This window comes from Cyprinodon variegatus, unplaced genomic scaffold, assembly GCF_000732505.1.
Source record: "Cyprinodon variegatus isolate N-32 unplaced genomic scaffold, C_variegatus-1.0 Scaffold21, whole genome shotgun sequence".
NCBI lineage: Eukaryota > Metazoa > Chordata > Actinopteri > Cyprinodontiformes > Cyprinodontidae > Cyprinodon > Cyprinodon variegatus.
The window spans coordinates 1,243,538-1,271,166 of NW_015150474.1; the positions used below are offsets into that span (position 1 = coordinate 1,243,538).

The 27,629-nt window shown below is 37.6% G+C and overlaps 1 protein-coding gene across 2 annotated transcripts in view; it reads right to left on the reverse strand.

The window, feature by feature from the left end:
• Window positions 1-786: 786 nt before the first annotated feature.
• Window positions 787-27,629, reverse strand: part of pdss2 (prenyl (decaprenyl) diphosphate synthase, subunit 2) — a 46,018-nt gene continuing 19,175 nt past the window's right edge. Inside the window, exons 3-8 of one of the 2 annotated variants that reach the window (XM_015389980.1) lie at window positions 24,741-24,939; window positions 12,465-12,539; window positions 11,768-11,938; window positions 8,382-8,513; window positions 5,243-5,278; window positions 787-2,066 (exon numbers count right to left, since the gene is read on the reverse strand). In XM_015389980.1, coding sequence (XP_015245466.1) covers window positions 1,911-2,066; window positions 5,243-5,278; window positions 8,382-8,513; window positions 11,768-11,938; window positions 12,465-12,539; window positions 24,741-24,939 — 769 coding nt within the window. In that variant the 3' untranslated portion in view covers window positions 787-1,910. The remainder of the gene's footprint in view (window positions 2,067-5,242; window positions 5,279-8,381; window positions 8,514-11,767; window positions 11,939-12,464; window positions 12,540-24,740; window positions 24,940-27,629) is intronic. The other variant, XM_015389973.1, reaches the window with a different exon arrangement.

Below are 27,629 nucleotides of genomic sequence, written 5' to 3' on the forward strand. Positions count from 1 at the left end.
TCTATCTGCTGCTTGAAGCTTGTTTTTATCACTGCAGGTAAACAGGCCCATCTTAGTGTAAAAGCTTAGCTGAAACATTATCAGATGCTTCATTAAACACAGGAACTGGGCTTTTCTTCCCCACAAACAGAAAACATTTTACTTTCTACAGGAACCAAGTGGTTCACAATAGACTGATGTCGATTGAGAATTTCTTTTGAAAGATCAAGAAGAAAAAGGACTCTTCATTTCAGGAAAGTCTAGGGAACTTTGGAGTTTTGTTTGAGTAATGTGTCTTTATGAAATCGCTCTGGATTACTGCCTGAAAATAGCTTTTTTTGAGGTCTTATTCTAAATGTATTTTAGTATACTTTCAATATAAGGCACTTTTGGATTTTGAACTTTAATAGGTGCTTTAAGTAAACTTTAAGTGTTTATTTCCCCCCTACAACCTTTATTGGATTAAACCCAGTTGGTTTTGGTTCCCTGAAGCTCAAACGTGTTTCAGACCCCAAATAAAAAATGAGAAGAGATGCGTTAGTCAGTCAGCCTGAGATCTTACATACTAGGATCAGACTATTGGCTCTCTGAGATAATTGGTCAAATACTGAAAAATCTCAACTGTCCTCTTTAAATCAATGCACCAGAACTAAGAAATTAAACAATTATTTGTTCAATATATTGAGGAAAAACATTTGATAAAAGGACATTTCTTGATAAAAATGTGAAAATCTACAGGAAGTAAACTGGTAGCTCTATCAAACAACCGTCTGTTTTCTAGCATCAGTTCTTGGTTTGACTCCATTTCTCCGATCACCTGCTGCACGTTTTCCTCCGTTCCTCTCGATCTCAAGTGCTGTGAATAAAAACACACTTGTACCACAAAATCTTAAAAAGAAAATCAAACTCAGAAAGTATCTTTGGAAATAATCTCCATCCACACATTTATTTAAAGTTAAATATCGGCTGTGAATAACTTGTCTTTCCCGTCTCCTCCTTAGACAACCTGTAGTCGGTATGTGACAGACAGCTGCCAGCGGTGGCCTGGCTTCACACCTTAGTTGCCTCCCCCCTCCGCCCACATCATGCCCTCCACAGACATCAGCCTGGGAAACCACAGGCCACCAGGCTGGCGCCAGTCTGCACGCCTTAGAGCAGGGCAACCAGCCCAATCAATACCTCTGCATTTCCTGTCCATTTGCTCAGGTCTCTTCATTAATAATTACTGCTTGGCGGAGCTTCAATGCGCTCGCTGGCTGGCCCATAGGGGAGAGGTTTGGGTGACCTTTCCATGCCCCTGGGTTGCTTCAAATCTCTCACACACACACAAACACAAACAGGCGTTGAGACTGACATAACAAGGCAACATTGATGACATTATGACCTCCGGATTCTCCCCAGTCTATCCTCTGCGTAACAGCAGTTCTTAGCAGCATAACCAACAAAACAGGACTTCTTTTCTTCAGTAAAACTCTTCAGTTTGGCAAAGAGCAAAACCAGCAGCAGCAGCTACAGTTTCTAGAGTCATCTCTGCACTATTAAGCAGGTTGAATAATGGGACATTTTTGAGAACAAGCATCATTTACTGCTCATGGCACATTTTCCAGATGACACAGACGATTCATCAAAACATCTTAAATGATGTTCTGCCCGGTATGTGGCTTTGCTGATAAGCCAGGTAACAATGACAACTAAAAAAAAACAAAAAAAAAACAGTAGCCTGCTGGGATATTTTTCGCTGTGGAAGAGGAGGAGGAGGAGGAGGGAGCCTCCAAAACAGCTGGCCTCAAGCCAGAGTGAGGAGATTTTTTCATCCCGTGATGAACAGTTGGAGGAGTTTCTGAAGGAAAAACCCTGGCGACAGCATCGTGACCAAAGCCAGAGCCTCGGCGCTCCACGGAGGAGGCGTGCCCCCTCTGAGTGGGCTTGGGTCAAAATTTGGTGACGGCGGAGGCTATGTTCTCCAGGGCGGACCGAGCTTCAGAGGAGGGGAAAGCCTGGATGGCCTCCAGAGCCCTGTTGCTATGGTAACGGCACAAGTCCACCGCCGAGCTCACGCCTTTCTCTGACTTAACTGCTGCCAAGAGCTGCGGAGAGAGGGAGAGGATGAAAGCAAGCGTTAGTTTGTCACGCTGGTGTCAGAGCCTCCACTGTGCAGCAATGGGCAGTAAAAGTAAGTTTGAGGGATAACGTCCACTCAAAACCCCACAATGATACACTATCAGCTGGGATGGTGGTTTCCAAATATACCTGTGGGCTAAAAATTAACGTCAACAGTAACACTTCAGCTGTTTTTAACTTAGTTTTCATATCAAACGAGTAATAAAAGCTGTTTCACTGTAATTCAGGTAACAAACCAAACACTTGATCATTGACTGATGTACACTACCTTCATTTTAAGATTTAACCCCGCTCTTCTATTTTGAAAGTGATTACTATTTAAAGTAACCTGGTCTTTCCTGGTGGAAAAAAAAGGTAATTTCTCATTAAAAACTAAATTTCAACCCAGCCTTCTTTACAGGATTGTTTTAATTCAACTACATTTAAGGGGCCTTAAATCTTATAATTTCTTCTTACTAAGGTTTAGGTCCACATTAGATCAATACAAAACATTTGTTTTTTTTATTTGAGCCATTAAGAGAGACTTGTGGAGTCCTTCTGATCTTTTTCCTGCTGCTAAACCTGAGCTTAAGGTCACAAACTGTTTGTTGGACGTTCTTCTCTCCGGTTAAGAGATAAATGAATGGTTAATTCAGTTATTGAAGGCCATTTGCGTCCTGAAGAACTAAAGCAACCCCCAGAGAATCACACTACTACAAACATGTAGCAAGAATTTCGCTTCCCCCCACCCCCAAAATTGTTAACACATGAACATGATCCTTAACTGAAGTTCTGGGTTCTTTTTTTGTGTTGAGATGAATCATAAATGCCTCTAGAAGTCATAGGAGAGTTAACCACTGTTCTATTCTCTTTATATTTTGTTGGAGGCTCTCTTGGGCCAAAAAACCAATATGGCTTCCAGATTGTTATCAGTTGCTTTTTAATAATTTCTTTAGATCAGGTCATGTGTTGATTTCTTTTCCATGTATCCTACTTCATGCTGCCAGACTGGTTCAGTTTATGCCACTATTAGATTTTAGAAGTTCCAACACTGATCAGGCCTGGTTAATTAATAAACGCATGATTAATATAAGATAAGTCATGATTACACAAAGGGGAAAATGTTTTTTCACATAGGTTAGGTTTTCCTTTTAGAAAATAAAAATTATTTTTAAAAGAAGTCCACCCCCCAAAACAAAACAAAAAAAGCCTGTTAAAAGGTAACTATTTTTTCACTATAAAATAAAGTTGATTGGTTTGCACATCGCATTTCCCATTCCAACATGCTGAAGTGGAAGACATGGAGTTGAAGAAGCATTAACAGGAGCTTTGAGTTTCCAGTTTTTTGAATGAAGCTGTGTGTTCCTGCTGCTGCACTGAGACATCTTTTTGCTGAGGGCGTTTTGCCTCATGAATTCTGGAGGTGGAAAGCCCCCATAGGCCTTTCTTTAAGCAAGAAGAAATTAAATAAAAAAATAACAGAGCTAAACTCAAAAACATCCTGCATGCTTATTTATAAAAAAAAAAAAGATTAGTTTCCCTCTCGCCTTTTATGCCAAACTAGAAGCTAACTTTGCCTCTCCCTGCATCAGCGCCCTGATGATTTGACTCTCTGAACACCCCCTGTTCGGATTAAAGGTCCAGCTCTTCACAGACACTGAAAAAAATGTATTTACAGCATCAAAAAGAGGCAGGAGAAGCAACTGGGAATAGTGTATATTGAGCATTCAGCTCTACAGCAGGGTGATCTGCCCCCATTTAACCCAATCCTTTAGTTTTAACTGGGCAATCAATATAAATATAATTTTTTTAACTATTGAATTGAGGAGATTTTCACTGAAAACCTTTCACTGAAACTACTTAACTTTTAGCCAATCAGAAATCTCTAAATTCACAGCAGCTTGAAGACACTGCTCTGCTTGTCTGAACTTCAGCACAGGGTGCTTTCCCTTTAAAGACGACAAGCAGCTCTTGCTACACAACCAATGCAATAAGCTCTAATGTAACTTATGATTGGCTAATAAGTAAACAACTCTGTAAATGCCTCCATAGCCACTGTAAAACATGGTGGTAGCAGCATCATGCTGAGGTTTTGCTAAGAGTGGTGAGTTTATAAGTAGTTCTAGATTCCAGTGACCCTCCTGTTTCTACTGGGGGACATTTCTAGTAATAATCTAAGACAACAGAATGAAATTACATGAAAAATTAAAATAAAAAAGGGTAATCTGAGGTAATATGAGCAGGGTTCTGGATTAGAGACCTGCTTTTTTTCCGAGATGGATTTGGAAAACGCAAGCAAATAAAGTGCTTAAACTTAAGACTGAATGCTGAAATTTAACTAAACGATGCCAAAACTAAATATTTATTTGATATATTGATATTCTCCCTAACTGTTAATGTTTTTATGATGAACATGTTACATAAACATAGAAGAATATTGTTTTCCTTTCAGAGGTTAAACGTCCCTTCGTGCCATGGCAAGTTTAGAAAAAAACGGGTTCAACTGTCCAATATTTGTTAAATTAATTTTAGTAGAAGCAGATCAGCAGGTATCTAAGGTTAAAGAAGGTCTTGTAAAGTTTATTTTTGTTTTAACTTTGCCAGCTGTGGAACTCTGCTGGTGTCTTCTTCTAACTTTTACCATGAGATTGAAGAGAAATGTGAATCTGTCAGAAGTTTCCTTTCTATTCTGTCATTTCATCACATTTTACTACACAGAGGTATTTCTTGTACCCCCTCTTGCCCCATGCATGTATTTCCCCTTCCTATACTTCTTTGTGTCCCCTCATTCCTCCTTACCCTTAAAAACTTCTCCTCTTTTTCGGCTGAAGGAGATTCTCTCACAATACCTCTGCCTCACAGCCTCGGTGTCTCCTCCACAAATAGGCCTTGGTAACCAATCCGTTCATCTCTGGTTTCAGACAGGACCAGATAACACCCCCCTACCCCTCCCGACATCACCCAGACCCCTCCCCTCTGCTCCTTTGGTCCCATTCTGGCCTTACACGTTGACTTTGGCAAGGCCATCTCTTAACTTTTTATATGAGTTACAGTGAAAGGGCATCATGGTTGTTTCTAGAGATACTGACGGGTTCAGTGCAGCTCAGCTAAGAGGTGAAAAGAGTCTAATGAGAAAAGTAGAAAGTTGAAAATGCCCCCTTACCTTAGTATAGTCCAACTGGTTTCTCAAGGTCCTTGCCTTGGATAGAAAACAGAGAAGGTGTCATTTAGGAGAAGCTCTAGCTAATTTGTAGAATAAGCTGCATATAGTTTATTTAAAAGAAAGACAGTAAAAATAGGTATTATGTGCAAACAAGAAACTACAAGATAAAAGTCTGGGATTGAAGGGTCAGAACGAATCAATCTGTTGTGGTGCACAAAACACCTTCTCAACTATATCTTTAGAAATCACCTCCCTAATTTTTTCCTCTCTGCTTCTGCAGCCAGATGTTGTTCTTTCAAGCATAAGGTGGTCCAGTGAACCTCCCAATGGCCCCCTATTTGTTTTTAAACATCTGTTTTTTGATAGATGATAATCTGACGATTGTGAAGGAATCTCTTTAAAAAAAGAAGTGCTTGATGTGTCAACTATATGCTGATGACATGGTGTTTTATGTTGCATACTGTATATATGCTAAAACAGAGCGGTTAGCAGCTGAAACACTAAAGCTTTGGATGGACATTGACGTCACTGACATTGACAGTCTTGTCTAAATTTGAATATTAACAGGACAAAGAGTATGTTCCAAAAAGTTAAAAAACAACCACTGGACTTTGTTTTCCAATTTTGAAGAAGTTTCACTTCCCATCCAGGAAGCTTTTCCAATCCAAAAATAGGATTAGTGTTGAGTTCCAAGCTTTATAGATTAGCCCAACAAGGTCTTGTTATGGCTTAAAAAACATGCAAACTGAACTGAAAAACAGGTCCATCTCTTAGTAATGGGGAGTCGTTGAGATCATTGTTTTCCTGCCATATGTGATACTGGCCTATGCCTTTGAAAAGGGAGTTGTCAGGGTCATTGTTGGCCTGGCTGACCAGGTTGGTTTTTCCTCTCTTAACATAAATGGCTTCCTTAACACCCCTTTCAAACCACCTGTGTTCTTTGTCCAACATGTGACAGGCATGGTTAAATTTCTGTTTTATTTGCACATGGACCCTTTTTAAATGAATCAAAAATATATAAAACAAATCTATATTGCTAAGTTTGTTATAGCTGTATTTTCCTCTGTGCTATCTGCTTTATGAATGACAGAATGGTGGCTACTAGAAGTAGACTGATTCATCCACCGGCCGATATTCTGTGCCGATTTCAGCTCCTAGGTTTTGTATGGCCATGCTTAAATATGCATTTGTTTTCTAATTAATTTCTAATTAATTAGTTCAAACAGCAGCCATGGCTTCAGATCAGATGAAACATTTAGTGTTAACATTTAATTTGATTTGTTCATAAATGTTTCATTTGAGACGTGACATTTGTTATAATTGTGTCATTTTTATGATTTAAATGGATAAATAAAAAGTAATATTGTCTTGAAAAAAAAAGTACCAAACAAAAAAAATGATGATTGCTGTTCTTTTTAAAATATTTACAAAAAAATTACAAAGACTTCCTCTTCTCTTCACGGTTAAATCCAATTTAGGACTTATGCTTGACTTAAGCCCTTATTTTCTGTTTTTCACTTTATAAAGGGTCGTTTTTAACTTCAACTCTTCATTATCGTGAAGTTATGACAATGTTTTGCTTCTGATTAAATCTGAAGAATCTTCATGACAACTGAACAGGCTTTCAGAGAAACCAAAGTTTCCATTAAAATTACAGCAGGTATTTCTTCAGATCTCAGGCTTCAAACATGGAATATAAAATATATATGATGGATGCATTAGGTTTTCTATTTTATCCATTTATCTAGACTCCAACAATACCTTTATCAAATTCCAGACTGTTATCAGAATAGACAGGAAGCTGTAGTTTTAGTTCCAGCTTTGCAGCCACTCGATGATATCCGTCTTTATTTTGTTTTGCAATTTTGGACTTTCCAATGAGATTTCTCTTCTGCATTTAACCCATTTCTGGGAAGGCGATGGGCAGCAGAAATGCAGGAGCAGGGTGTCAGGATAATTATCATTGATGATGTGTGAGTTTAACACACCTTAGTATGAGCTGCCTGTTGCGAGTCAGAAGTGATGTTTTCCACAATAGTTAATCTAATTAAGAGACTTATAATCTTCATTCTGTATGTGCAAAGATTTGGAAATGGAATGAGAGCGGTGTCCTTCAGCTAAGAACGAGGTGTAATATTTTGATAAGGTTGGAGCCATGGATGTCTACTCATTGTGTATGATGTAAAATGTGTTGATGTGGCTGACTGGAGATTTATAAAATTCCTTTTTAAATATTAATCATGGCCACTTCCTGAGAGATGAGCAGCTGCCATTCGGTAAACTCTAAGCAATTTCTCTGATCTGAGTAAGATTACAATTTATATCAAAATCTGTGGTCATGTCTCCTGGTTATTTAATACATATACGTTATCAAGTGTTATTCAAAGAGTTTATCCCGAGTGATCTCTTTTCAGGGAAAAGAACTGGAGAGATGGAGCTTCAAGGTGCAGACACAGAGACTATCTTTAACAAGGGACTCAGAAGTGCCATCTGTGGGGTTGAAACCAGTGAACCTGCTCCAACCACTTTACCAACAAGTCCCTTTAATAAAGTTTTTTTTTTCTGTCTTCTAACAGTAAATTTCAAAGCTCTATCACCACCTTCTATACCAACATGAGTTCAAGCCTTGAATAAATGACCAATGATAATATTTAAAAAGAAAAAAAAAAAAAAAAACTTGCTTTGACTATTAATTTCACAGAAGGATGAGGAAATAAAAAAATAAACGCATGAGTGGGATTCGTTTTTTTTATACATCTATAAAAAAAATAGTGTTCAGCCACCGCAGCAGATTCAGAAACAAGGATGTCTTAACTCTGCCGTGCAAAATATATAAAGATATGGAGCTGAAGTTTCAAGCTTTTTTTATTTACTGATAAAAACTGTCATTCTTGGAAACAAGAATCTGACTGTTTACTGCTCAAACAAGCAGCTGCTCTGCAGTGGATTTAAACCCAGCATGTTTTAGAAGAGTTAAAAGCAGCTGGATTTCCCACTTTTCTAACTGCGTGAAATACACCAACTGAGATCAGCGATGGCTTGTACAACTTAACAGAATATTAGGTTTTTCAAGTTTAATGTAATTTTGTATACAATATATGGCAGGACGGTGGGTGGGGCCGCCTGCCCATGTTTTTACCTCCTCCAGCTGCTGGTGCCATCTCTCGTTCCCGATGATCTGACGGTGGAAAACCACCGGGGCGGCGCTCAGACTGAACAATGTCATCTCTCCCAGCCTGCTCTTCACAAACGGCTGCAGGTCAGAGTTGAGCTGCACAAAGGTGGAGCACAAACAGTCACTGATGTTGCTCTGTAACGTTTGGGTTACCAATTAAACCTTCATACTAGTAGGAAAAAATATTTGAGATGACATTTGGCTAGCTGACACTAGGAGAGGTCCTGCTAATGAGCGGTGGGGTGGACAGTTTCGTAAGAGACAAACGTCCTGATGAGGATAGTTCTCCTTTAAAGAGCTCATTTCAGCGTTCACCATGCTGTGATTCCAGCGTGCTGCAGAGGCCCCGCAGAACGGCAGCTGCAGGGAGCCTCAACAAGAGACACAAACTACTCCAGCAGTGTGAATCAGGTCATCAGCTCACTAAAAACTTCTAAAATGCATGCATTTCATGCTGCATTTAAGTTGCATCCTAATAAAATGTACATCAGTTCAAAACAGTCATTTTGTAACCTTCTTTATCATTTCTGTATTTATTGTTTTAGCCCATGTCTTCCAGCAACAACTTTTCTAGGCAGCTTAAATTCAGCTGGAAGCATTTGATGAACAAAGATACAGCAAAACTAGAGGAGGGCCAATTACTCAACGCAGTCAGACATGACTGCAACATGTGGATCAGAAGCTCATTTAGTCCTTTTCTATGACTGTGATGAAGTTTAATCAAAGCAAAGTACATCTGTCAAAGGAGGAATAAAAGGGGTGTTAACTAGAGTGAAACTAATTCAAAATTTTAGTTTTATGCAGCACATTCATTAAAAAAAAGCTTTGCATACATATTAATACCCCTTGAGCTCTTTCCCAATTTGTCACATTGTAACACCGGTTTGGTGCATATTTTATTATTATTATTTTCTTTATAGCTATAAAGAAACTTATAGTGACATAAGAACTGTAAGATGGAAGGACAATAATGCTTTTTTTATTTAACAAGCAAAAATCTGTTAAGTGTGAACTAACAGAATGAGCCACTTTCATTATTTTCCCATTACTGTGGATCGGTAAAAAAAAAAAAAAAAAAAAAGACATGAGTAGAGTTGAGGGCTGCACTGTAAAAAAGAATTTCCTTTTTTTAATGCAAGAGTGGAAGGGTTAATAAATTATTTGAGGATGGCAATATTATGATGGCCGACAGGAAACAAACAGTAAACCACAAAACAAGCATCAAAAACATGTGATCCAAAACGCTGCAAACAAAAAGCAACAAGCTGCAAAAAGATGAAAACAGGAGATGCAGGAAATGAAGAAATAAGCTCTAAACACATAAATGATGCAAGGTCCAAAACACATAAACAGAAAAACACTGCAAACAAAGATACTGTAAAACTAGAAGCTAAATACTGCAACAGAAAGAAAATGATGCAATTAGTAAAAACAGCAGCAAACTCGCTCTAAAAAAGCAGAAGTGCTGCAGACCACTGGAGAGAGTTGAACAAAAAAAAAACATATTGAAACAAAGTGTTACTTATATTGCTATGTAACTATGATGTTATTCTAAAGTATTTTAAGACTTACGTTGACAATGAAATTAAAGAGAGCAAGCCTCTACTTTCTTCTTTAATTTGACATTCTGCATTAAAGCTTAAATTCCTGTTTGCACGGAAGGTTTTGTCCGACACGGTTTGTTCTTTGTTCAACTCCCTCTAGTGGTCTGAAGCACTTCCATTTAAGAGGCGCGAGTTCGCTCCTATTATACTATTTGCATCAAATGCTCTCTGTGATTGCAGGATTTTGTTTGTGCTTGCTGTATTTTTTTTTTATTTGCATAAGTTTTAGTTTTCTATTTTTTAGTAATTGCAGTATTTTAGTTTGCAGTATTTTTCTGTTGCACTTGTTATTGTTTTGTGTTTATGTGTTTTGGACTTTGCATCATAAGACTGTTTGCAGCTTGTTTCTTTTTAATTTGCAACATTTTTCTTTTGCATTTCTTTTTCATGCTTGCTTCTTTTAGAGTTTGCATCACATGTTTTTGCAGCTCGTTTTGTGGTCTATTCAATTCAATTCAATTCCATTTAGTTTATTTATATAGCGCCAATTTACAACACATGTCATCTCAAGGCACTACAGTTCACCAGGTCATACAGTCAAATTGATAAAAATTTTTCTATCATAAGGAAAACCAGTTGATTGCATTGACTGAAATGAAAATCCCTCACACTAAGCATGTTTGTCGCAACAGTGGAGAGCAAAAACTCCCTTTTAACAGGCAAAAAAAAGCAGAGATACAAAAAGCAACTGTAAAAGGCGGCCCCATCCAGGAAACACATAGCCAGGCAGATGAGCTATGAGCCAGCTCCCATGTCAAAGGATGAAGGGAGCGCATCCAGCCAGTCACAGTCAGAAAAACAGGACAACACTGGAAAAACAGGCCGATCTCCAACATCTATAAACAAAGGTGCTCATGGCAGCACCACAGCTGATATTTCTTTCTAGGATGGTGACACAGCCAAAAACTAATGTCTACTGTGCGTTTACACCTGTCGTTGGCTGTATAATGAACTATGGTCTTTTTTTCAAAGTATCCTTTGCAGTTGGAAACAAACCATACAAATTACCCCAAAACGCTGAAAAAGGTGTTAAGATTAGGCAAAAGGTGAAAATCTTGGTCCAGATTAAAAAAAAGCACATCATCTTAAAGTATCATCACCATTTCAAAACATGGAGGTGGTGCCCTCATGCTGTGGGGATTTAGAAGCAGGTACCAGTTTATAAAGAAAATGGAATGGTTAAAGGAAAGGATACTGGAAAGGTTACTGGTTAAAAGTCACATCTAAAGCTTATTCAGACTTTTTATCCCAACTGTCTGGTCTACACAAAAATCTATTTGACCTTCAGATATTTTGCACAGAACGGGGAAAAAAAATCCTTCGAAGCCTCCAAAGCTGGTAAAGACTTCTTAAATATAGCTTTAAAGCTTCGCTTTCGCCAAGATTTTTAGACTGCTGTTTGCAAAGAATAAAAAGATAAATAAAATAAAACTTGCATTATTTCCTTTCACTTCACAATGATGCACTATTTTGTTTTGGTTCATTATGAAAAGGTAATTGTTTTTATGAGAGAAATATGAAATAAAAATAATTAAATGAATACTTTTTTTTTTTATCACTGAGCCATAATATGTATTTCTATTACATTATTTGATTTGTTCACATTACCTCATTCCAAGTCCTTAATTATATCAGATTCCTCGATTTGTTTTCTTTCACGTAGCCAATATTTTTGATAAAAAAGAAAAACGTCTGAAGAAGTCTTGATTTGAAGGTTGGTTTGTGTTGTGATTGCCCAGGACTTACCTTGTGGCCCAGCGACAGGTGTTTTCCATACAGGTAGGCCTGTCTTTGTGCATCTCTGTCGTGTTTAGCGAGCTGCATGGCGGCCTGACAGCTCTTGGCTAGCAGAGCTCCATGAGACAGAAACGTCTGATCCTCCCATGACGCCACGTCGACGCCCTCGCAGAGACTCTCCTGCAGAAAGAAACATTGCTTCACAATTTATAAAACTTTCAGTTGACAGTGAAGAGAGGGATAACACAAAGCAAGACAATTTTGTTTTTAAAAATGTATGCACTATAATATAAATATATATATTTTTTATTTAAACAAATTTAAACAAACTTCAGGCAGAGAGAGAGCTAGTTGTGGATTCAGAGTGTAGCCTGAAGACTGAGCAATTAAAAGGGAACTTTTTCTCACTGCAGCCTGACAGAGCGGTGGACGATATGAATAAAGAAAGTCTGTCTTAATTCATTATTTATCAGGGTATTTTCTCATTTACAGTCAGCTGGTATCACCTAATGTCATAATCAACCATGGAGAAAGACTTGCTTTCTATGCAGGTCATAGACTTAGTCTGATCTGTGACCTTAATGCACCTAAAACACGAGAACATCTTTGCTCCAGGAAAGATCTTTTTTTCTTCTTCTGAAAACGGCTAAGCAACAAACAAGCCCACTAATTGTCATCAATGTCAGTTAGATAGACTGAGTTTTACCTCAGCACTGCACGAACTCTCATAATATATTCCTTGGACCAAATCCCCGATGGCACTGGAGATCAGTTCAACCACCTGATGAACAGAAAAAATACAGTGAAAAAAAGAGGAAATTACTCAATTGACAAAGGTTAAGAGATGTTAGATTTCCTGAAGTCTAGGAGGTAAAGGTGAGACAGGAGGACAGAAAGTCTGAACTATCATAGTTGGACCTCAGCCTTTACCTGTTCACCAGCTTTACTCTGTATCCTAACACAGCATCTTCCTCTACAGGTGGAGAGTCCATATAGAGACGCCTCCTGGAGCCTATTCATTTTTCACCCAGAGATTTGATCTTCACAGACGTGAAGAGTCTTAGGTTTTGCACACCGGGCTGATGTGTCAGAGTAAGAAAAGAACCTGAGGCGGACCAAGAACTCCTCCAACCTGGGAACCTGAAGGATCTCTGGGTTTCCAACCAAAACCAGTTACTTTAGTGACAGAATAAATAAATGGATGAACGAATAGATGGATTGATGACATCTATGAACTTATGCATAGATAGACTGATGGATGGATGAATCTATTAAATAGATAATTAAGGATATCTGAAAAGATGGATCATTTTTATATAGAGACACGTACAATAATAAATCAGATGTTGGAATTAAAAATGGGTACATTTCTGGACAGAAAGATGAATAAATGATTGAGAATAAATCATTCTGCTCAACTTAAAGGTTTCTTCAACCGTAACTCTTCGATGAATAAAAAAAATAAAAAACAAAAAGAATTAAAGGAAACTCAAATAAACTTAAAAGTACATCTGATGTCTTCAAGAAACATCAATTAGTAACATCTTTTTAGGACTCATCCTAACATCAACATGTGAAAACCCTGCACATTTAATTAATTTAGCTTTTACCTCATTTTAGGGACGTTGAACTGAAAGTACAAAAATTGAGCACTGGATGTGGTCGTCTAAGATTAACGTTCAAATCAAAGATCCCGACATTGATCCGCACATTAAGTCGACATTAAAACCAAGGATCAGAACTGCAGAGCACCCTCATTATCAACCATTAAGAGAGCAGATTAAACTAAAGTGTAGAAACAAATGAGGGGAATCGACACTGATTTGCCAATCATATCAACCGTAACATTCGTAATTAAAGGCACACGGTCTCCTGTGATTGAATAAGGAGCGCCTGAACAGCTGGTTTGGAGAATTAATCTAAGGTGAGCTGCGTTGGGCGCCAGGTGAGCCACCTCATTACCAGTCCACAGGAGGGGGGGGGAGGGGGTCTTCAGGAGATTTCATGGAGCACACCCAATTATGCTTTCATTCATCATTATATTTTGAATTTACAGAGAAGCTCCTCAGGTTTCTCTCCAGTGTGGTGCGATGAAATGGAGCTGATGGTGGAGAAAAAAAGGAGCTTGCAGAGAAGCTGATTTAATCCCTTTTTCCTTCTGTTCTCCTTAACAGCAAATACCTAAGAAATATGTACAGTTTATTAACTTAATGTTGAACATTTAAGTCAACCATTTGTTCTCTTGAACTCTTATCCATCCTTCTGGTGTGAGCAGCTATTATCGACTTTTATTAGGAGCAAAAGTGATTATATGGCATCTGTGTGCTAGTGTGAGAGTATTAGATAAGATTTATCTAATATTTTACGAATACATAAATGATTATATCTTAAACTATATTTCGGATGTTACTAAGATTATCCACCTTTAAATGCAGCTTTTGGTTTATTCTGTGTTTTGTCATTAAGAAATAAAGCATACAGTGAACTAGAATGAGGCATGGTGGTGGCTCAGTGATGCTCTGGGACTGCTTTGCCATCTCTAGCACCAGAAATGTGAAAGAGAAGAAGGGTTCAGAGAGTATCAGGAGGTCCTGTGAGGAGTAAAAGTGTTGCAGCAAATAAACCCTAAAACTATGAATGAGCAGAAAGGCTTTGGTAAGGAGCCTGAAGCAAGGCTACCAGAAGGTGTTTGGATATGATCAGCCAAAAAATTTTTGTCAAGAAGGAGTTTCATTTTCTCCAACATTGGAGTAGTTGTTAATAGTAGTTCTTTTAGTTGTCCAGTAGTAAGAAACTTCAACACTCCAAAAAGTATCGTAACTAAAGACAAGTGTTTGGATGTTTTCGGCAATGTTTATTTTAGTTTTCCAGATTATCTGGACAGTAAACACAAACACCTCAGACAACCTGAAACTATGGTCTAAAGGTGTCACATTTAGGATGTATATTTTGCTTTTATTGCACACTTCATTTGATTCTGTTCAGAATGTGTTGAGAAGAAAAACTAAGTTTTCATGTTGGAAAAAAAAAAGTTTTATGCCTTCAATTGCCATTTTTATCCTCATGCTATCGAAAACAGTATTAAGAATCAAATTACATTTTTTAGCGTCATGAAAACCCTACTTAATTCTGTTAATATAGTTATAGGAAAACCCTTCTAGATTATATATATTTTCCTTAAACATGACTTAGAGCTGAATTAACCTAAGGTACAAACATTAGGGTTGAAACAATTAATCAAATGAATCTTGATAAATCGATTATTTAAATAATTGTCACCTAATTACAGACGCTAAATTATGCCTGTAGCTGACAGAGCAACCCAATTAAAACAGTATTATATCAAAACAAAACAAAAATATATAAACATTTTTCATTTAGGATGAAAAATGTTTTCGTCTGTCAATATGCTCTATCCAGAACTCATTTTAGTGGAGTTCTGGAAAGAGCATGTATCTATTGAATGTAGATCTATGCCTTAACTCTGGGTTTTTTAAAAGGCTGGCGACATTTCCAAATGCCTCAGGCACGTCTTTAAAGCTGAAAGGTATAAAACAGGGCAGCATTTTTAGCTTTTCTGCCTCCTCCTTAGAATGCCCACTAACAGTCTGAGAGAATCACAGGCTGTGAAAAAAACACAATATGCTGTAAAAAAGCAGTTTCCTTTTTTTTTTTTCTCCATCATCTTTGTGCTTCTCCTGAATTCATTTTGAACAACTCAGTCATACTGAAAATGACAAACCGAGTCTCCACTCAGAAACAGCATCCATTCTTAAGATTGCTGTCAGAGCGGCTCTGTGAGGCTTCCTCGTAGGATTTAAGTTTATGACTAGCCAATCAACAGATGTTGGACGTCGCACAAAAAAATGACCAACTCCAACCATTAGATAATTTCTTGTTCAATCACAAAAGCAGGAACAAAATAAAACAAAAAATGAATAAGAAAAGAGGAGCCTCCTCAGGTGAAAGAGCTTCATCAGTTCATCCTAGACATGATTGGCTTCCCCAGAAAGCTCCAGAGATGCTGGCTGCTCAGTCAGCCCCACTGTGCCCTTTGGGTAACTGAAACCTGCGAGGGAAAATATTGAGGAAACCCGAGCTTCCTCTCCAGACTTGGAAGGACAATGTGCCTACAGTATTACCAGATGTGGTGTCTCTGCTTGGCGTGCCTTGGGAAGCAGAGCTCTACAGAGACCTGATTTTTTTTTTTTTTGGAAAGTATCACATTAACTCTCCCTCTTACTCCTTTCCAAATCCAGCCAGATCGTGTTTTGCCGACAGAATGGAGAGTGGGGAGAAATCAGAGCCTTGTGATGAGATTATTTTACAGTTTATACAAGCAGCAGCATAAGTTTCCTCTCAAGGCCACGACATATAATCTCCATCATTTTCTGTGTAAAAGAGGAAAGAAATCCCAAACACTTCCAAATCTGCTCATCCATAATCTTTTTTTTTTACTTAGAAAGACCTGGTGCTTAGGAAATAAATATAAAAGTCTAAGTTTACTCAGAAGGAGTACCATTTAGCCTGTGAGTAATTCCTCACAAAATTAGTCCTATTCCTAAAATTTAAGTTTGGAACATTGATAAATGAGATTGGGTCGACAATACAGACTGCAGACATGAAGGAAACTTAGTAAATTAGGACAGAAGCTTTTTTTAAATATCACCTAAATTCCTACAGATCTTGTTTTATCTTGGCTCATGTCAACCAAAGTAAGATTTCTTCAAAATCTTCAGTTTATGATTTCCTCCAAGGCCGACTAGTGTCACTGATGCAATTTGTAATGTTCAGAGACAGAAACTGGTAATTATACACAAGATACTGCTTTTTAGGTGTCATTAAATCATGACCTTTAGCTACTGTGAAAGTTAGCTATGCTCTTTGAGGAAAGGAAGGAAGGAAGGAAGGAAGGAAGGAAGGAAGGAAGGAAGGAAGGAAGGAAGGAAGGAAGGAAGGAAGGAAGGAAGGAAGGAAGGAAGGACGGATATAAGACTGAAAGGAAGGAACGAAGGAAGGAACGAAGGATATAAGACTGAAAGGAAGGAAGGATATAAGACTGAAAGGAAGGAAGGAAGGAAGGAAGGAAGGATATAAGACTGAAAGGAAGGAAGGATATAAGACTGAAAGGAAGGAAGGAAGGAAGGAAGGAAGGAAGGAAGGAAGGAAGGAAGGAAGGATAGAGGAAACTAATAAAGGAAGTAAGAAAGAAAGGACAGATGTAGGGATCAAAGGGAGGAGGGGCATATAGAATGAAGGAAGGACAGATGGACGCTGGAAAAGGAAGCAAGAAAAAAGTAATGAGTAATTATAAAAAATAAAGAATTAAATTTAGCATTAGAGAAAGAATGAAGCAAAGGAAAAAAATAGAGAAGAAAGCATGAATAAGGAAAGAAAGAACAAACCACTAAGAGGAGGTCCTTGGAACCAGAAGTTTCTGAAAGGACATCTATTCCTTCTGGAACCGCCTGGCACTTATGGAATAAAGAGTTTTCTGTTTCATTGAAACTTATCAGGAATCAATATTGTCAAAACTAAACAGGGATCATGTATAAAGTGATCAAGTAGTTATTTAAATCTACATTTTATGTCGTTGATGAAGCCACATCCCATACCTTGAATCATGCCTGGTTTCTGTAAACCTTAAGTTTATAGACTTAACAGTTTTATTTTCTAAACGTATAGAAGCATATTCAGTTACTCTTTAAGGATTTCATAAAGCCTTTGGCCTGAAGCTTTTGTCTTCTGCCCGCATTGCCCACGTCTCTGTAATGACAACCGTAGGAGGACAAGAGGAGGTGACATCTTTGCAAATGGGCACGAGGAATTCAGAAAATAATTGGGGAGGCAGCACTGACAGGTGTCCGAGAGAAAGCGACGCTGCTGAAGGCTCGTCCACAAATAATGATCCACTGTCAGATGTCACAGGCGTTTATTGACACACCTGCTGGAGATCACAGCTATTAATAGTATAGAATCATTTTTTTTCCTTGCTTTGAAAACTTTTATTTTGTGCAGTCTTGAAGAATGGTTTTTAGGAGATACTAAACAATTTGATTTAAAACACAAGTTTCCTTGTGTAAAGATGGACACTAATGAATCTAAAATGAAGATTAGAACAGGAAAAAGATGCCTTCTGTTTTTAGCAACGGCTGAATTTGGAATAACCAATTAAATCACAGGACCCAGTTGAAATACAGGGGAGAGTGGAGGGGTACAAACTGTTAAAAGGGTTACAACATATTAGGAAACAATTTGTTAGATATCCAGCAATTCTTCAGAGATAGTCGGAGGTCGACTATCTGGGTGTCTTGTTTGGGAGTGAAGAATGGTTTGGGACTTTCAGTAATCTCAATTTATTGGAACGACACAAGGTGCTGCTTGCTAACCTCACTCTCTGGAAGATTTCAGGCACATCCAAGGAAAACCAAAGATGAACGTAGCTTCAAGAATTTAAAGAAGCACCAAGTGACATCTTCCCTCTAAGCTGCATGATTGCACAATGGCAAACTGCTTGGATATTCTCAGCGCACAAGAAAATCTACGCAGTGCATGTTTTTTTTCCTGTATCATTTAAAATCTGTATATAATCTGTTTTTCAACTTCAAACTCAACGATGAAAATATGAGACACTGTATTTTTTTTTTTTATTATTATGTGTCAATGTCCTGCAAATGTCCTGAAAATGTCATTCACTGCGTCAAAGACTGCAACTGATGCATAAATAAATAATCCTACAAGAAGAATGTCTGGCAGCCCAAATTATTTATTACTTCTGCCAAGGAGGGTATGTTTTTGGGAGAGTTTGTGTGTCTATTTGTCTGTGTACAAGAACTGGAAAATTTATGGACAATTTGATGGAATTTTTATCCTCATGCCAAGGAACAATTCATTTAAATTTGGTAATAATCCAGATCATCTGTGTTTTAGCTGTAGGGGTAAGTCACATTTGGGCCAAAATTTTCTGCTTGTCGGTGGAGTGCTTCTCTAGTTTATAATTATTTATTCCACAGCGTGCACGTCTGATGTTTCTTACAGAGGTCAGTCATCTCCCTCTAATGTCTCTGGCCCCTAAACCTCACCTGCAACTGGGTCAATGTCACCGACCCAGAGAAAGTCTCGTCGCTCTGCTCTTGTTCTCATGATATGATGAACAGCCCAATGCAAGGCCAATGGCATAAATAGCCACACGCCCATTGCTATGCTACTCACTGATGACTATATTGGATTTTGGAGGTTAATAACATGGTGGAGCCACCAAAAACAGGGCAAAAAGAACCTCTGATCAATTGGAAAGGCAGAGAAAACATGGATCCTCTATTGTGAATATAGACTGATTGATTTTTATTGTGCTGCTTTAAAACAGGGAGGCTGAATCAACTTCTGAGAGCAAATAAAAACATTTTACTCAAGAGGCAGACTTACACTTCCCTGACTAACATAAAAGGAACAATTGTACACTACTTCACATTAGATAATGTACAACATAGAATGTACAATACCTTTGTTTGGCATCTGAAATGAGCCTAATTTGTGTTCACGCTTGGGGGTGACAAAATAAGCAGGTAGATTATCCTTTTAATTACCATATATGTGTGTGAGTAAAAAGAAAGTACCAAAAAGAGATATACATTAACAGCCAAATGTTAAAATAACAATACAGGCTGTTTTTTTTTTTTTTTTGTCTGATTAAGTTGCAAGTTAGTTATTGGGATGGAGAACCAACAAAACAACAACCGATATTCTTCAAAAAATAACCAAGAACATAAATTAGCTTTGAAATTTTAAATGAACCTTTCCTTTCTCTCACTATTAGAAGGCAAATAAAATGAGAGTAGGACAAATCAAGACTTGCACTTTTAAAAGGATTTGATAATGATTGTTTTATCTTTAGGATGCATATTTTATGTTCTCTGAAGCTCTAGCAAAGTTCAAATAAAGTGTTTGTTGTTATTCAAACCCCAGGATCTGGCTAAGTTAGTTTTTAACAGGTGTAATGAACATCAAAAAACACCCGAAAGGATAAAGATCAATGTCTGCTGTGGTGACTTTGTTTTGCAAACCTTTTCAAACCTGAGTAACTGGTAGCTATCAGTTGTCCATTAAAAACTTCCACTGTGCGGAAGCTTCCTGTGGTTGCTTCAGATTACTGCTCATAAACAGCTCTGCAGGCTTGTTTGAGGGTAGAAAAACAATCACAGCTGTGTGGATCAGCAGAGACTAGCACTACCCTGTAGCAGACAATGATGATGATGATGATGATGTTCCTTTACATCCTAATATACACTTGTCTCCCGGCTGCTTGCATCTGACTTTTGGTAGAACGGTTGCTGGCTGCCATGGAGCCAGAGATAAAACAAGACTGAAAAGCGCAGCGTGAAAGGCGATTAGGGCCGGTGAACTGTGGAGGTTATTTTGATTCGCTACCGCATTCTGACAGAATGGTGTGGTGACAGCATCCGTCAGCGGCAGGTTCTCAACCAGGCAGCAGATAAAACCCTTTATGACTGTGCTGATATCTGAAGCTGAACTAAAGGCTTACTTGCAAACCCCCGTGGGCCTGATTTTTAAAGATCCTGATTGAGGGTTGCTAAATTGCACATACAATTTATTTTTAAGTACATGCAATATGTGGCCATGTTACAGGTGATCTAAAAAACATTGCTGTGCAAAAGTTAGGATGTGCAAACTGGCTTGCATGTTTCACAGGCCGTTAAGATAAGTTTAAGATTTGGAAAATCACTTTTAAATGTAGAAAATGTTTACATTTGCACAGTTTGGTCATCCCAATATGATCTGTATATTGACGAAGGCAAAAAATATCAAAAAGGTTTAAACATGCTGTCTGCTGGATTACAAACTTAAATCATTTTGCACCTTCTTTGAAGATCTACCCTGCACGTATAAACACGTTTGGAAGTGTTTTAGGGTGTGCAAATCTGCAGATCAGGTGCTATGTTTCTAACCTGACTCCGCCAGATGGATATGCGAAGCAAATCCATCTGGAAACCTTCCGCTGAAGTAATTTTGGGAAGGGGCGAAAATACTGGTTAGCTGATTGGCCTATGTTGGTAATAGAAATAAAATAAACCAATCAGATCAACGAAGCATATGACGTACTAACAGAGCAACAACGAAAACACAACCACAAGATCAAACTCTTGCCGAAACCAGTCGGGAGAAGAGCAAAAACATCTTTTCCTCTGAGAAAAGCCTCCAGAGCAGTGTTTTGCTTTTCTTTCAGTGAAGAAATACAGTGTAATTCCGATAAAACTTGCTCGATAGCCACGCTAACGCTAGTTTCATCGGCTGAAGCCGCCATGTTCTTTAGACTGAACTGTCGCGCTTCTCGTTGCATCACAACTCAACCCGCCTCAAAGCCAACGCTGATTGGACGTTCGTTTGGTGAACGGCTCCAAATTTTCTTTAACGGAGAGTTTCCAAACTGATCTGCGAGTGAAACCTTGAAAGTTCGCGAGATCTCACGAGGCTACTATATTTCGGCAGTGGCAGAATAATCATGTAGGAATTGTTATCTTCATCTAGTTAAGCCAAAAACATAGCAATAAAAACGAGAGTGGAGATTTATTTTCCTGTAGGAAAAATATTTGTTTACAAAGATGAAAGATCTCAGAGTTTTAAAAAAAAAACACATCTTTAGGTAGCACAACAACCATGCTACTGTCCTTGTGGCTGTCACACTGCAACAATACGTTCGTTTTCATTAACTATCGAATTGAGCAATTGTAATTATGAAAATAAATTCTCTAATTTTTGAAAAAAAAATGACGTAAACGTAAAAATGGTTTAATGCTTCGATGAGGTGGTTCTTTGGTAGTATAGCAAACATTTTTATATTTCGCAATGGAAATACTTTTTTCGCATCACACCAGTCCTGTAATCTGTAGCTGGACCTTACTGCCTTACAAAAAGTTAAAGAGGAAGACCAGAAGTAATTTTTATGTGCAATTTCAATTGTATTTGTTATCTAATGGAAATACGCAGATTGGAAAACTTATTTTTTCAAAATTAGCAGAATATAAACAGTTTTGGACACACACTTGTGTAATGGAAACACAGTTAAGTAGCATGGTAGGGGCAGTCTAGTGGTTAGAGCGCTGTGCTTGGAATCCTCAGGTTCTAAGTTCACTCCCACAGAATGCCACCCTGGGTACCAGAGCAAAGACCCTTAACCCCACATCGCTCCCCGGGCCCCGCACAATGGCAGCCCACTACTCCCCAAGGGGATGGGTTAAATTCAGAGAGCTCATTTCATTGCTCTGTGCTTGTGACAGTGCAATTACAATAAAATAAGCTGGAATAAAAAAATTCTATCCTCAATTCTATCCTCACAAACAGCATCTTGACTCAGTGCGGGACAGTTTTTCAATGGGTCTCATTTCCTATGGCTCACCCGCTTCTGTTCATCCCTATTTTAGTACTAGTCTGCAAGCAGCACAGGTGGTGTTCCCCAAAACAGGAAGGGCAGCAAGGAAGTGTCTGAGAGCCAGCAATTTTAACATAGGCATAGTTTAATTTATAGACTGAAGAATAAAGATTACTAAATGGTTGATGGAGTTGGTAAAAAAAAAGGCTAAAAAGTTATATTTATAATGCATAAACAAACATCAAACTTCAAATCCAGATTTATCTCCTGATACCAGCGGTTGAATACAGACAGATTCTATCTGAACTCAGGAAAAAAAACATAGCTAATAATAATTTCCTGGGCCTCTTTTAATTAAGTTTCATTTAAAGACATTTTTATTAGAGGAAATGTATATATTAGCGTTGCAGAAAATACTTCAGTTACTTAGGTTTCAATACGTCTCTATCTGGCAGGAGTTTCCAGAGCTATAAACAAACCTCTCTGCCAACAACGTTCAACTTTAATAACCGCATTTTTACAGTGAAGTATAATACGGTAATCAGGAAAAGTTGTTCACAGCCTCTGACATAGAGACATTATATAAAGCTAAAAACGTCTCTCCTGTGTGGCCTGGTATCTGCTGTGAGCTCCGACGTATACAACCTGTTTTAGCATCACAGACTCTTGGTGCAGACAGCTCTGTGCGCTGCCCACTCTGTTATTAATGATGGTGAGAAACCCAGCGTTAAAACTGAGGATTTCACCGGACAGGAGCAGATGCTGACAGTAGACATCATAAATACGGCTCATGAGAGGAGAGGGGGTGCGTTTCAATCACTGAGCTTCACTCATTATTTAGATCTATGTCCTAAGCATAGGCGTTTTTAGACCATTTTTGGGGGTGCTGAAGCACCCTTAAATTGAATCATAGCACCCTGAAGATATGGGTTGTTTTCTATATTATATATATTTTATATTTATATATTATTATAAAAGTAAAACACAGTCTAAAACTATATAGAATTTTATTAAAAAAGAAAAAAATATATATACCGGTACATATATATGAAAAGTATAAATATATTTTACCATTAAAGATGGAAAAAAAATCAGCTGCCAGTGAAATAGTAAAAATTCAATGAAAATCATGCCATTAATTTTGAATTGTGGTTCAACAAAAATATTAACAATAAATACACAAACAAAAAAACAGGTAAACCAGCGCGACGGGGCTCCTAAACTAAAATGTTGAGCAACACTTTGAGGGAATCACTGCAGTCTGGTGTTTTCCTAAATGTTCAGTCAGATTTCTACTCCTGTTGATAGTTTGTTGGTGAAACGTTTATAAGAAATGTGCTCTAATGTGTCTGGGACTGTTTTTAAAAAAAAAATCATTAATATTTTTAAAATCACAATTCAAAATCAATATTTCAATCTATCAAATCATAAATTTGTAAGTTTTTATTTATATATTTTTTCAGTTTCTTGTTATTAGAATTACTGTTGTGAATTTATCCTTTTCTATATCGGGAGTGTGTCTAAACTGTATATGTAAATTTACCTTGTTAATATAAACCATTTTAGAATTGCCAGTCCAAAGAGAGAGAGGTATACAAGGAGAAGGAGAGGAGCAAAATGGAAGGTCAGGAAAAGCCAGGTAAGTTTCAGTACAGCCCGTCCAAGAAGACAGAAATGCAGGGAGACAAAACACAAAAGTCTCAGATACGATGTGTTTGTGAATGATAGTTATTGGCAAAAGGCACTGAGCAAGTTTCAAAATGTAAAAAATTTATGTAGAAAACGGTGAAATGTATCTTGTCTGGGTGCTCAGCACCCCTAAACCTCTGATCCTGAATTCGCCCCTAGTCCTAATCAATTTGAGTTCCCCTTAGATCTATTAAATATGGCTTGTGTACAGCAAATATGAGCAAAAAAAAATGCAGAAAAACTTTAAATGAGAGGTAAATTTCATGCATATTTCCAGGATATTTCTTTTGTGTGATTAGGAACGTTGCCAGCAAAATATTCAAAGGGCAAAAACTTGAGTAATTAAATGCTTTCATTGGAAGATTAATTATAAAAGTTAAGTATAGCTACTGCTTCCAGCAGCTCACCTTAGCGTACTACCGACAAAACGGTAAACATCGGATTACGGTTCAAAAAAATTAGCCCAACATAAAGTCATATTTGCAAAATAGAATAAACTGCATCAACCTAGAATTAAACTGATTAGAATTAAAGATGTTTTTAATGCTTTGAAATCTAGGAGCTAAAAAGTTTTATAAGCTGACAGATTAAAACCTGAATTCATGGAAACACAGTTTAATAGAAAGTTTATAGAAGAAAAGGCACAAATTTCATCAAAATTAAATAAGATTTCCATCTTTTTGTCCATTTATTTAAAGCAACACAAAAAAACTTAACGATAAAGAAAAATAAAGAGGAGTAATGATTCCAGACCTATACATAGATTATTAATACTGGAGGCGACAGTTATTGCACATCTGTAATTGCTAAATCTAACGATGTTCAAAACTGATATGCAACTTGCATCTAAAAAAAAAAAAATATATATATATATCAGATGGTTCCGTGTGTCTTTATCAAGTCTACCTTGGTGTCGTTGAGCTCTGCCAGTCCTGTACAAGCATTCGCCAGCAAGAAGTCGCCACTCAGGACGGCCATCTTATTCCCAAACTCCATGTCCTTCAGCGGCCCGTCTGAGTCCGTCCACTCCTTCAGATTCACGATCCCTCGATGCACCAGGAATGCTGTGTGGATCAGCTCTGTGATTTCTGCCAGGTTCCTCTGGCTACAAAGTAAACAAAGACGAAAAGGAGACAACAAGAAGATAAAGTATAACTTTAGCATTCTTGCTTCTTAAATGAGGGTCCTTTAAAGGTGGAGGATGTTCTTTTTCTGGGTGGATCATCAAAATAAGTGGTCCTCCTGATTGTCAGTCATTCTGGTGATACTTTTACGAAAGGCCATACTACGCACTCGTCCCCATTTTCACTTACCGGTGGTGAGTCAGACATAGTGGAAAAAATGCAAAACTTCTTTTAGAAAATAAGGTTGTATGAGCAATGGAAACAGCAACTTTTAAACAGAGCGATTACGAGGAGAAATGAGCTTGTGCACGCTCTGGCACGAAAGAAAATTATTCCTTTTTTTAGTCTATGAAACAATCAGGTATATAATATGTTAAAATAAAGTATGTAATCAAAAACTGTGTATTTCAGTATCTGAATTCTAAATAGGGAGACTCCTCCAGATTGCCACTTTAGTTACACTTCTACATTTTTCTTACCACTTAACTTTCCATTATGTCTGGATACAGCAGTCTGGAAACAACCAGCTTCTTTCCCCATGATCCTTTATGGATTTTGACTGTAGTTTATAACCCTAATATTTATGAAGGACTTGTATCAGAGTCACTGACATCTTTGGTAATGAAAATAAGCTGTAAAAACCACAGATAAAATAGTAGGCTGTTAAAAAAGCTGCAATTTAAGCTTTAGAAACGGAAAGTTGAGAGGAAGGAAAACCTGCCTCCGAAAAAGGTGCATGAAGAGAAATGGAAAAAATATGTTTTACTATTTTTACTACTTTACTTTATCTCAGAATAATATTCAGAAATATCAGTGGGATCATGATTGTTTATGTCTAGATCTAAAGAAACATTATTAAACCATTTTTTTAATCTGTGTTTTTTTTTTTTACAGATATATGCCAGACTTCGTCACACAGTGGGTTGCATATAACAAAGAACTCAAACTTATCATTATCAGATAACAGCTATTCTTGATTATGAGGAAAGGGAAAAAAACAGTGGAGTTTGAATAGTCTTTTAGAACAGCCTAAGGGAGGATATAATCAAATGTTGATTCAGTCATTGGTTGGGGATAATTAGGCCTCTCTCCATATGGAAGGAGCTCAGATCGCTGCGGCAGGAGGGATCCATCCAGACAGGGTCGGGTGCACTGATAGCCACTTACGACCTTCTTTCAGCAGCCGTGAAAACCTGATGAGCTGCTCGTCTGCTCTGAGCTGCGACGCCTTCCAACATACGCGCTTGCAGCCACGTAATTGCCATTCTCCGTGTGAAAAAGATGTGATTAAAATTCAATAATGTCATGTATTTTTGCCCCTCAATCACACCCATTGTCTGGTCCGTTTCGCTGCTCGGTGGCGCACGGCAACAACAGCGTTGCTCCCCAAAAAGAAAAAAAAAAGGGAGTTAATAAGTTCAAGGCTCAAATAAGAGCAAATTAACAGACTGACAGTTGAATGCTCTCAGATTGAATCAGAGTGGGCGCTACACTTTAAGAGGAGAGTGAGTTGTTGCATTGACAAGAACATTAGGTCGTACAGGTTTACAGCTTTAATACAAACTCCACCTTAGAGTGACTTTTTTATCCGAGGATTTATGATTGTGATAAACACGCTTCATCTTGTTTTTCATGTAAAAAGTGAACTGTTGGCATTTATCAAACCAGAAATCATATCTCTAACTGTGTAGGCTTATCTCTGCTACAGTTACTAAAGTGTCTATATATTTGTTCAGATGGGAGTTTCTTTAAACCCCTTTCCAAGGCATTTCAACCCTAGAACTGTTTTTGATAAAACTCACAAATACAAGCTACATAATAACAACAATAACAAAAAAAACTAAGTATACATTTCCTCGATTTCTTAGTTCCTTCGGATTTGGGAAAAAATGATTCAGCTGCATATGATAAAAAATTAGGACACCTCGTCAAAGAAACGTTTTAAGACATAAAGATATTTAATGGAGATTTTCCTTCTTCTATGAGCTGATAACTGGATATGTTGTACGAATCATTAGCCATGGCTTGAGATCACTAAAGTCAGATGCGTTTCTGCTGCCCTTTGAAGCAGCATCTTTTCTTTATTTTGTTAAGAATTTTTGTTTAAATTGGGACCCGTGTAATGCTTATTCATTATTATTATTTCATTATTTTCATCATGTATATGGAGGAATAAAAAGCAACATCAGCCAAAAAAGAACTAAAAAAAAAGAAAAAAATTGCCTCTGAAAATGAGCAGCAGGTCGGTTAACCTGATGTAAAAAAAAAAAAAAAAAAAACAGATGTTGGCATTGGCCTTAAAAAAAACAAACAGGAGCAACCAATTATTAATAATGAATAGAAACTTTAGAAACCATGAGAGGCAAGTGATATCACTAAACATTTTACTAGGGATTCTTGAGTTATCTGCTTAAAATCGATATTGGCCGATAGAGATGATGATCTTGACACAAAGACATTGGAAGTCTGAATGAGGAAAACTAATACCAGCTGTGAAGCACAGAGGTGGAACTGTCATGGTTTGGGAATAATTTGCTGCAGCAGTGGCCAGTGAAATTTTTAAATAAAACTGCAATGGAGACAAGGTCCAACGGTAAATTAGCATGCAAGTTATTAATTAATTATTAATTATATATTAATTAAAGACGTTTAAAGGAAAGTGCATTAAGGC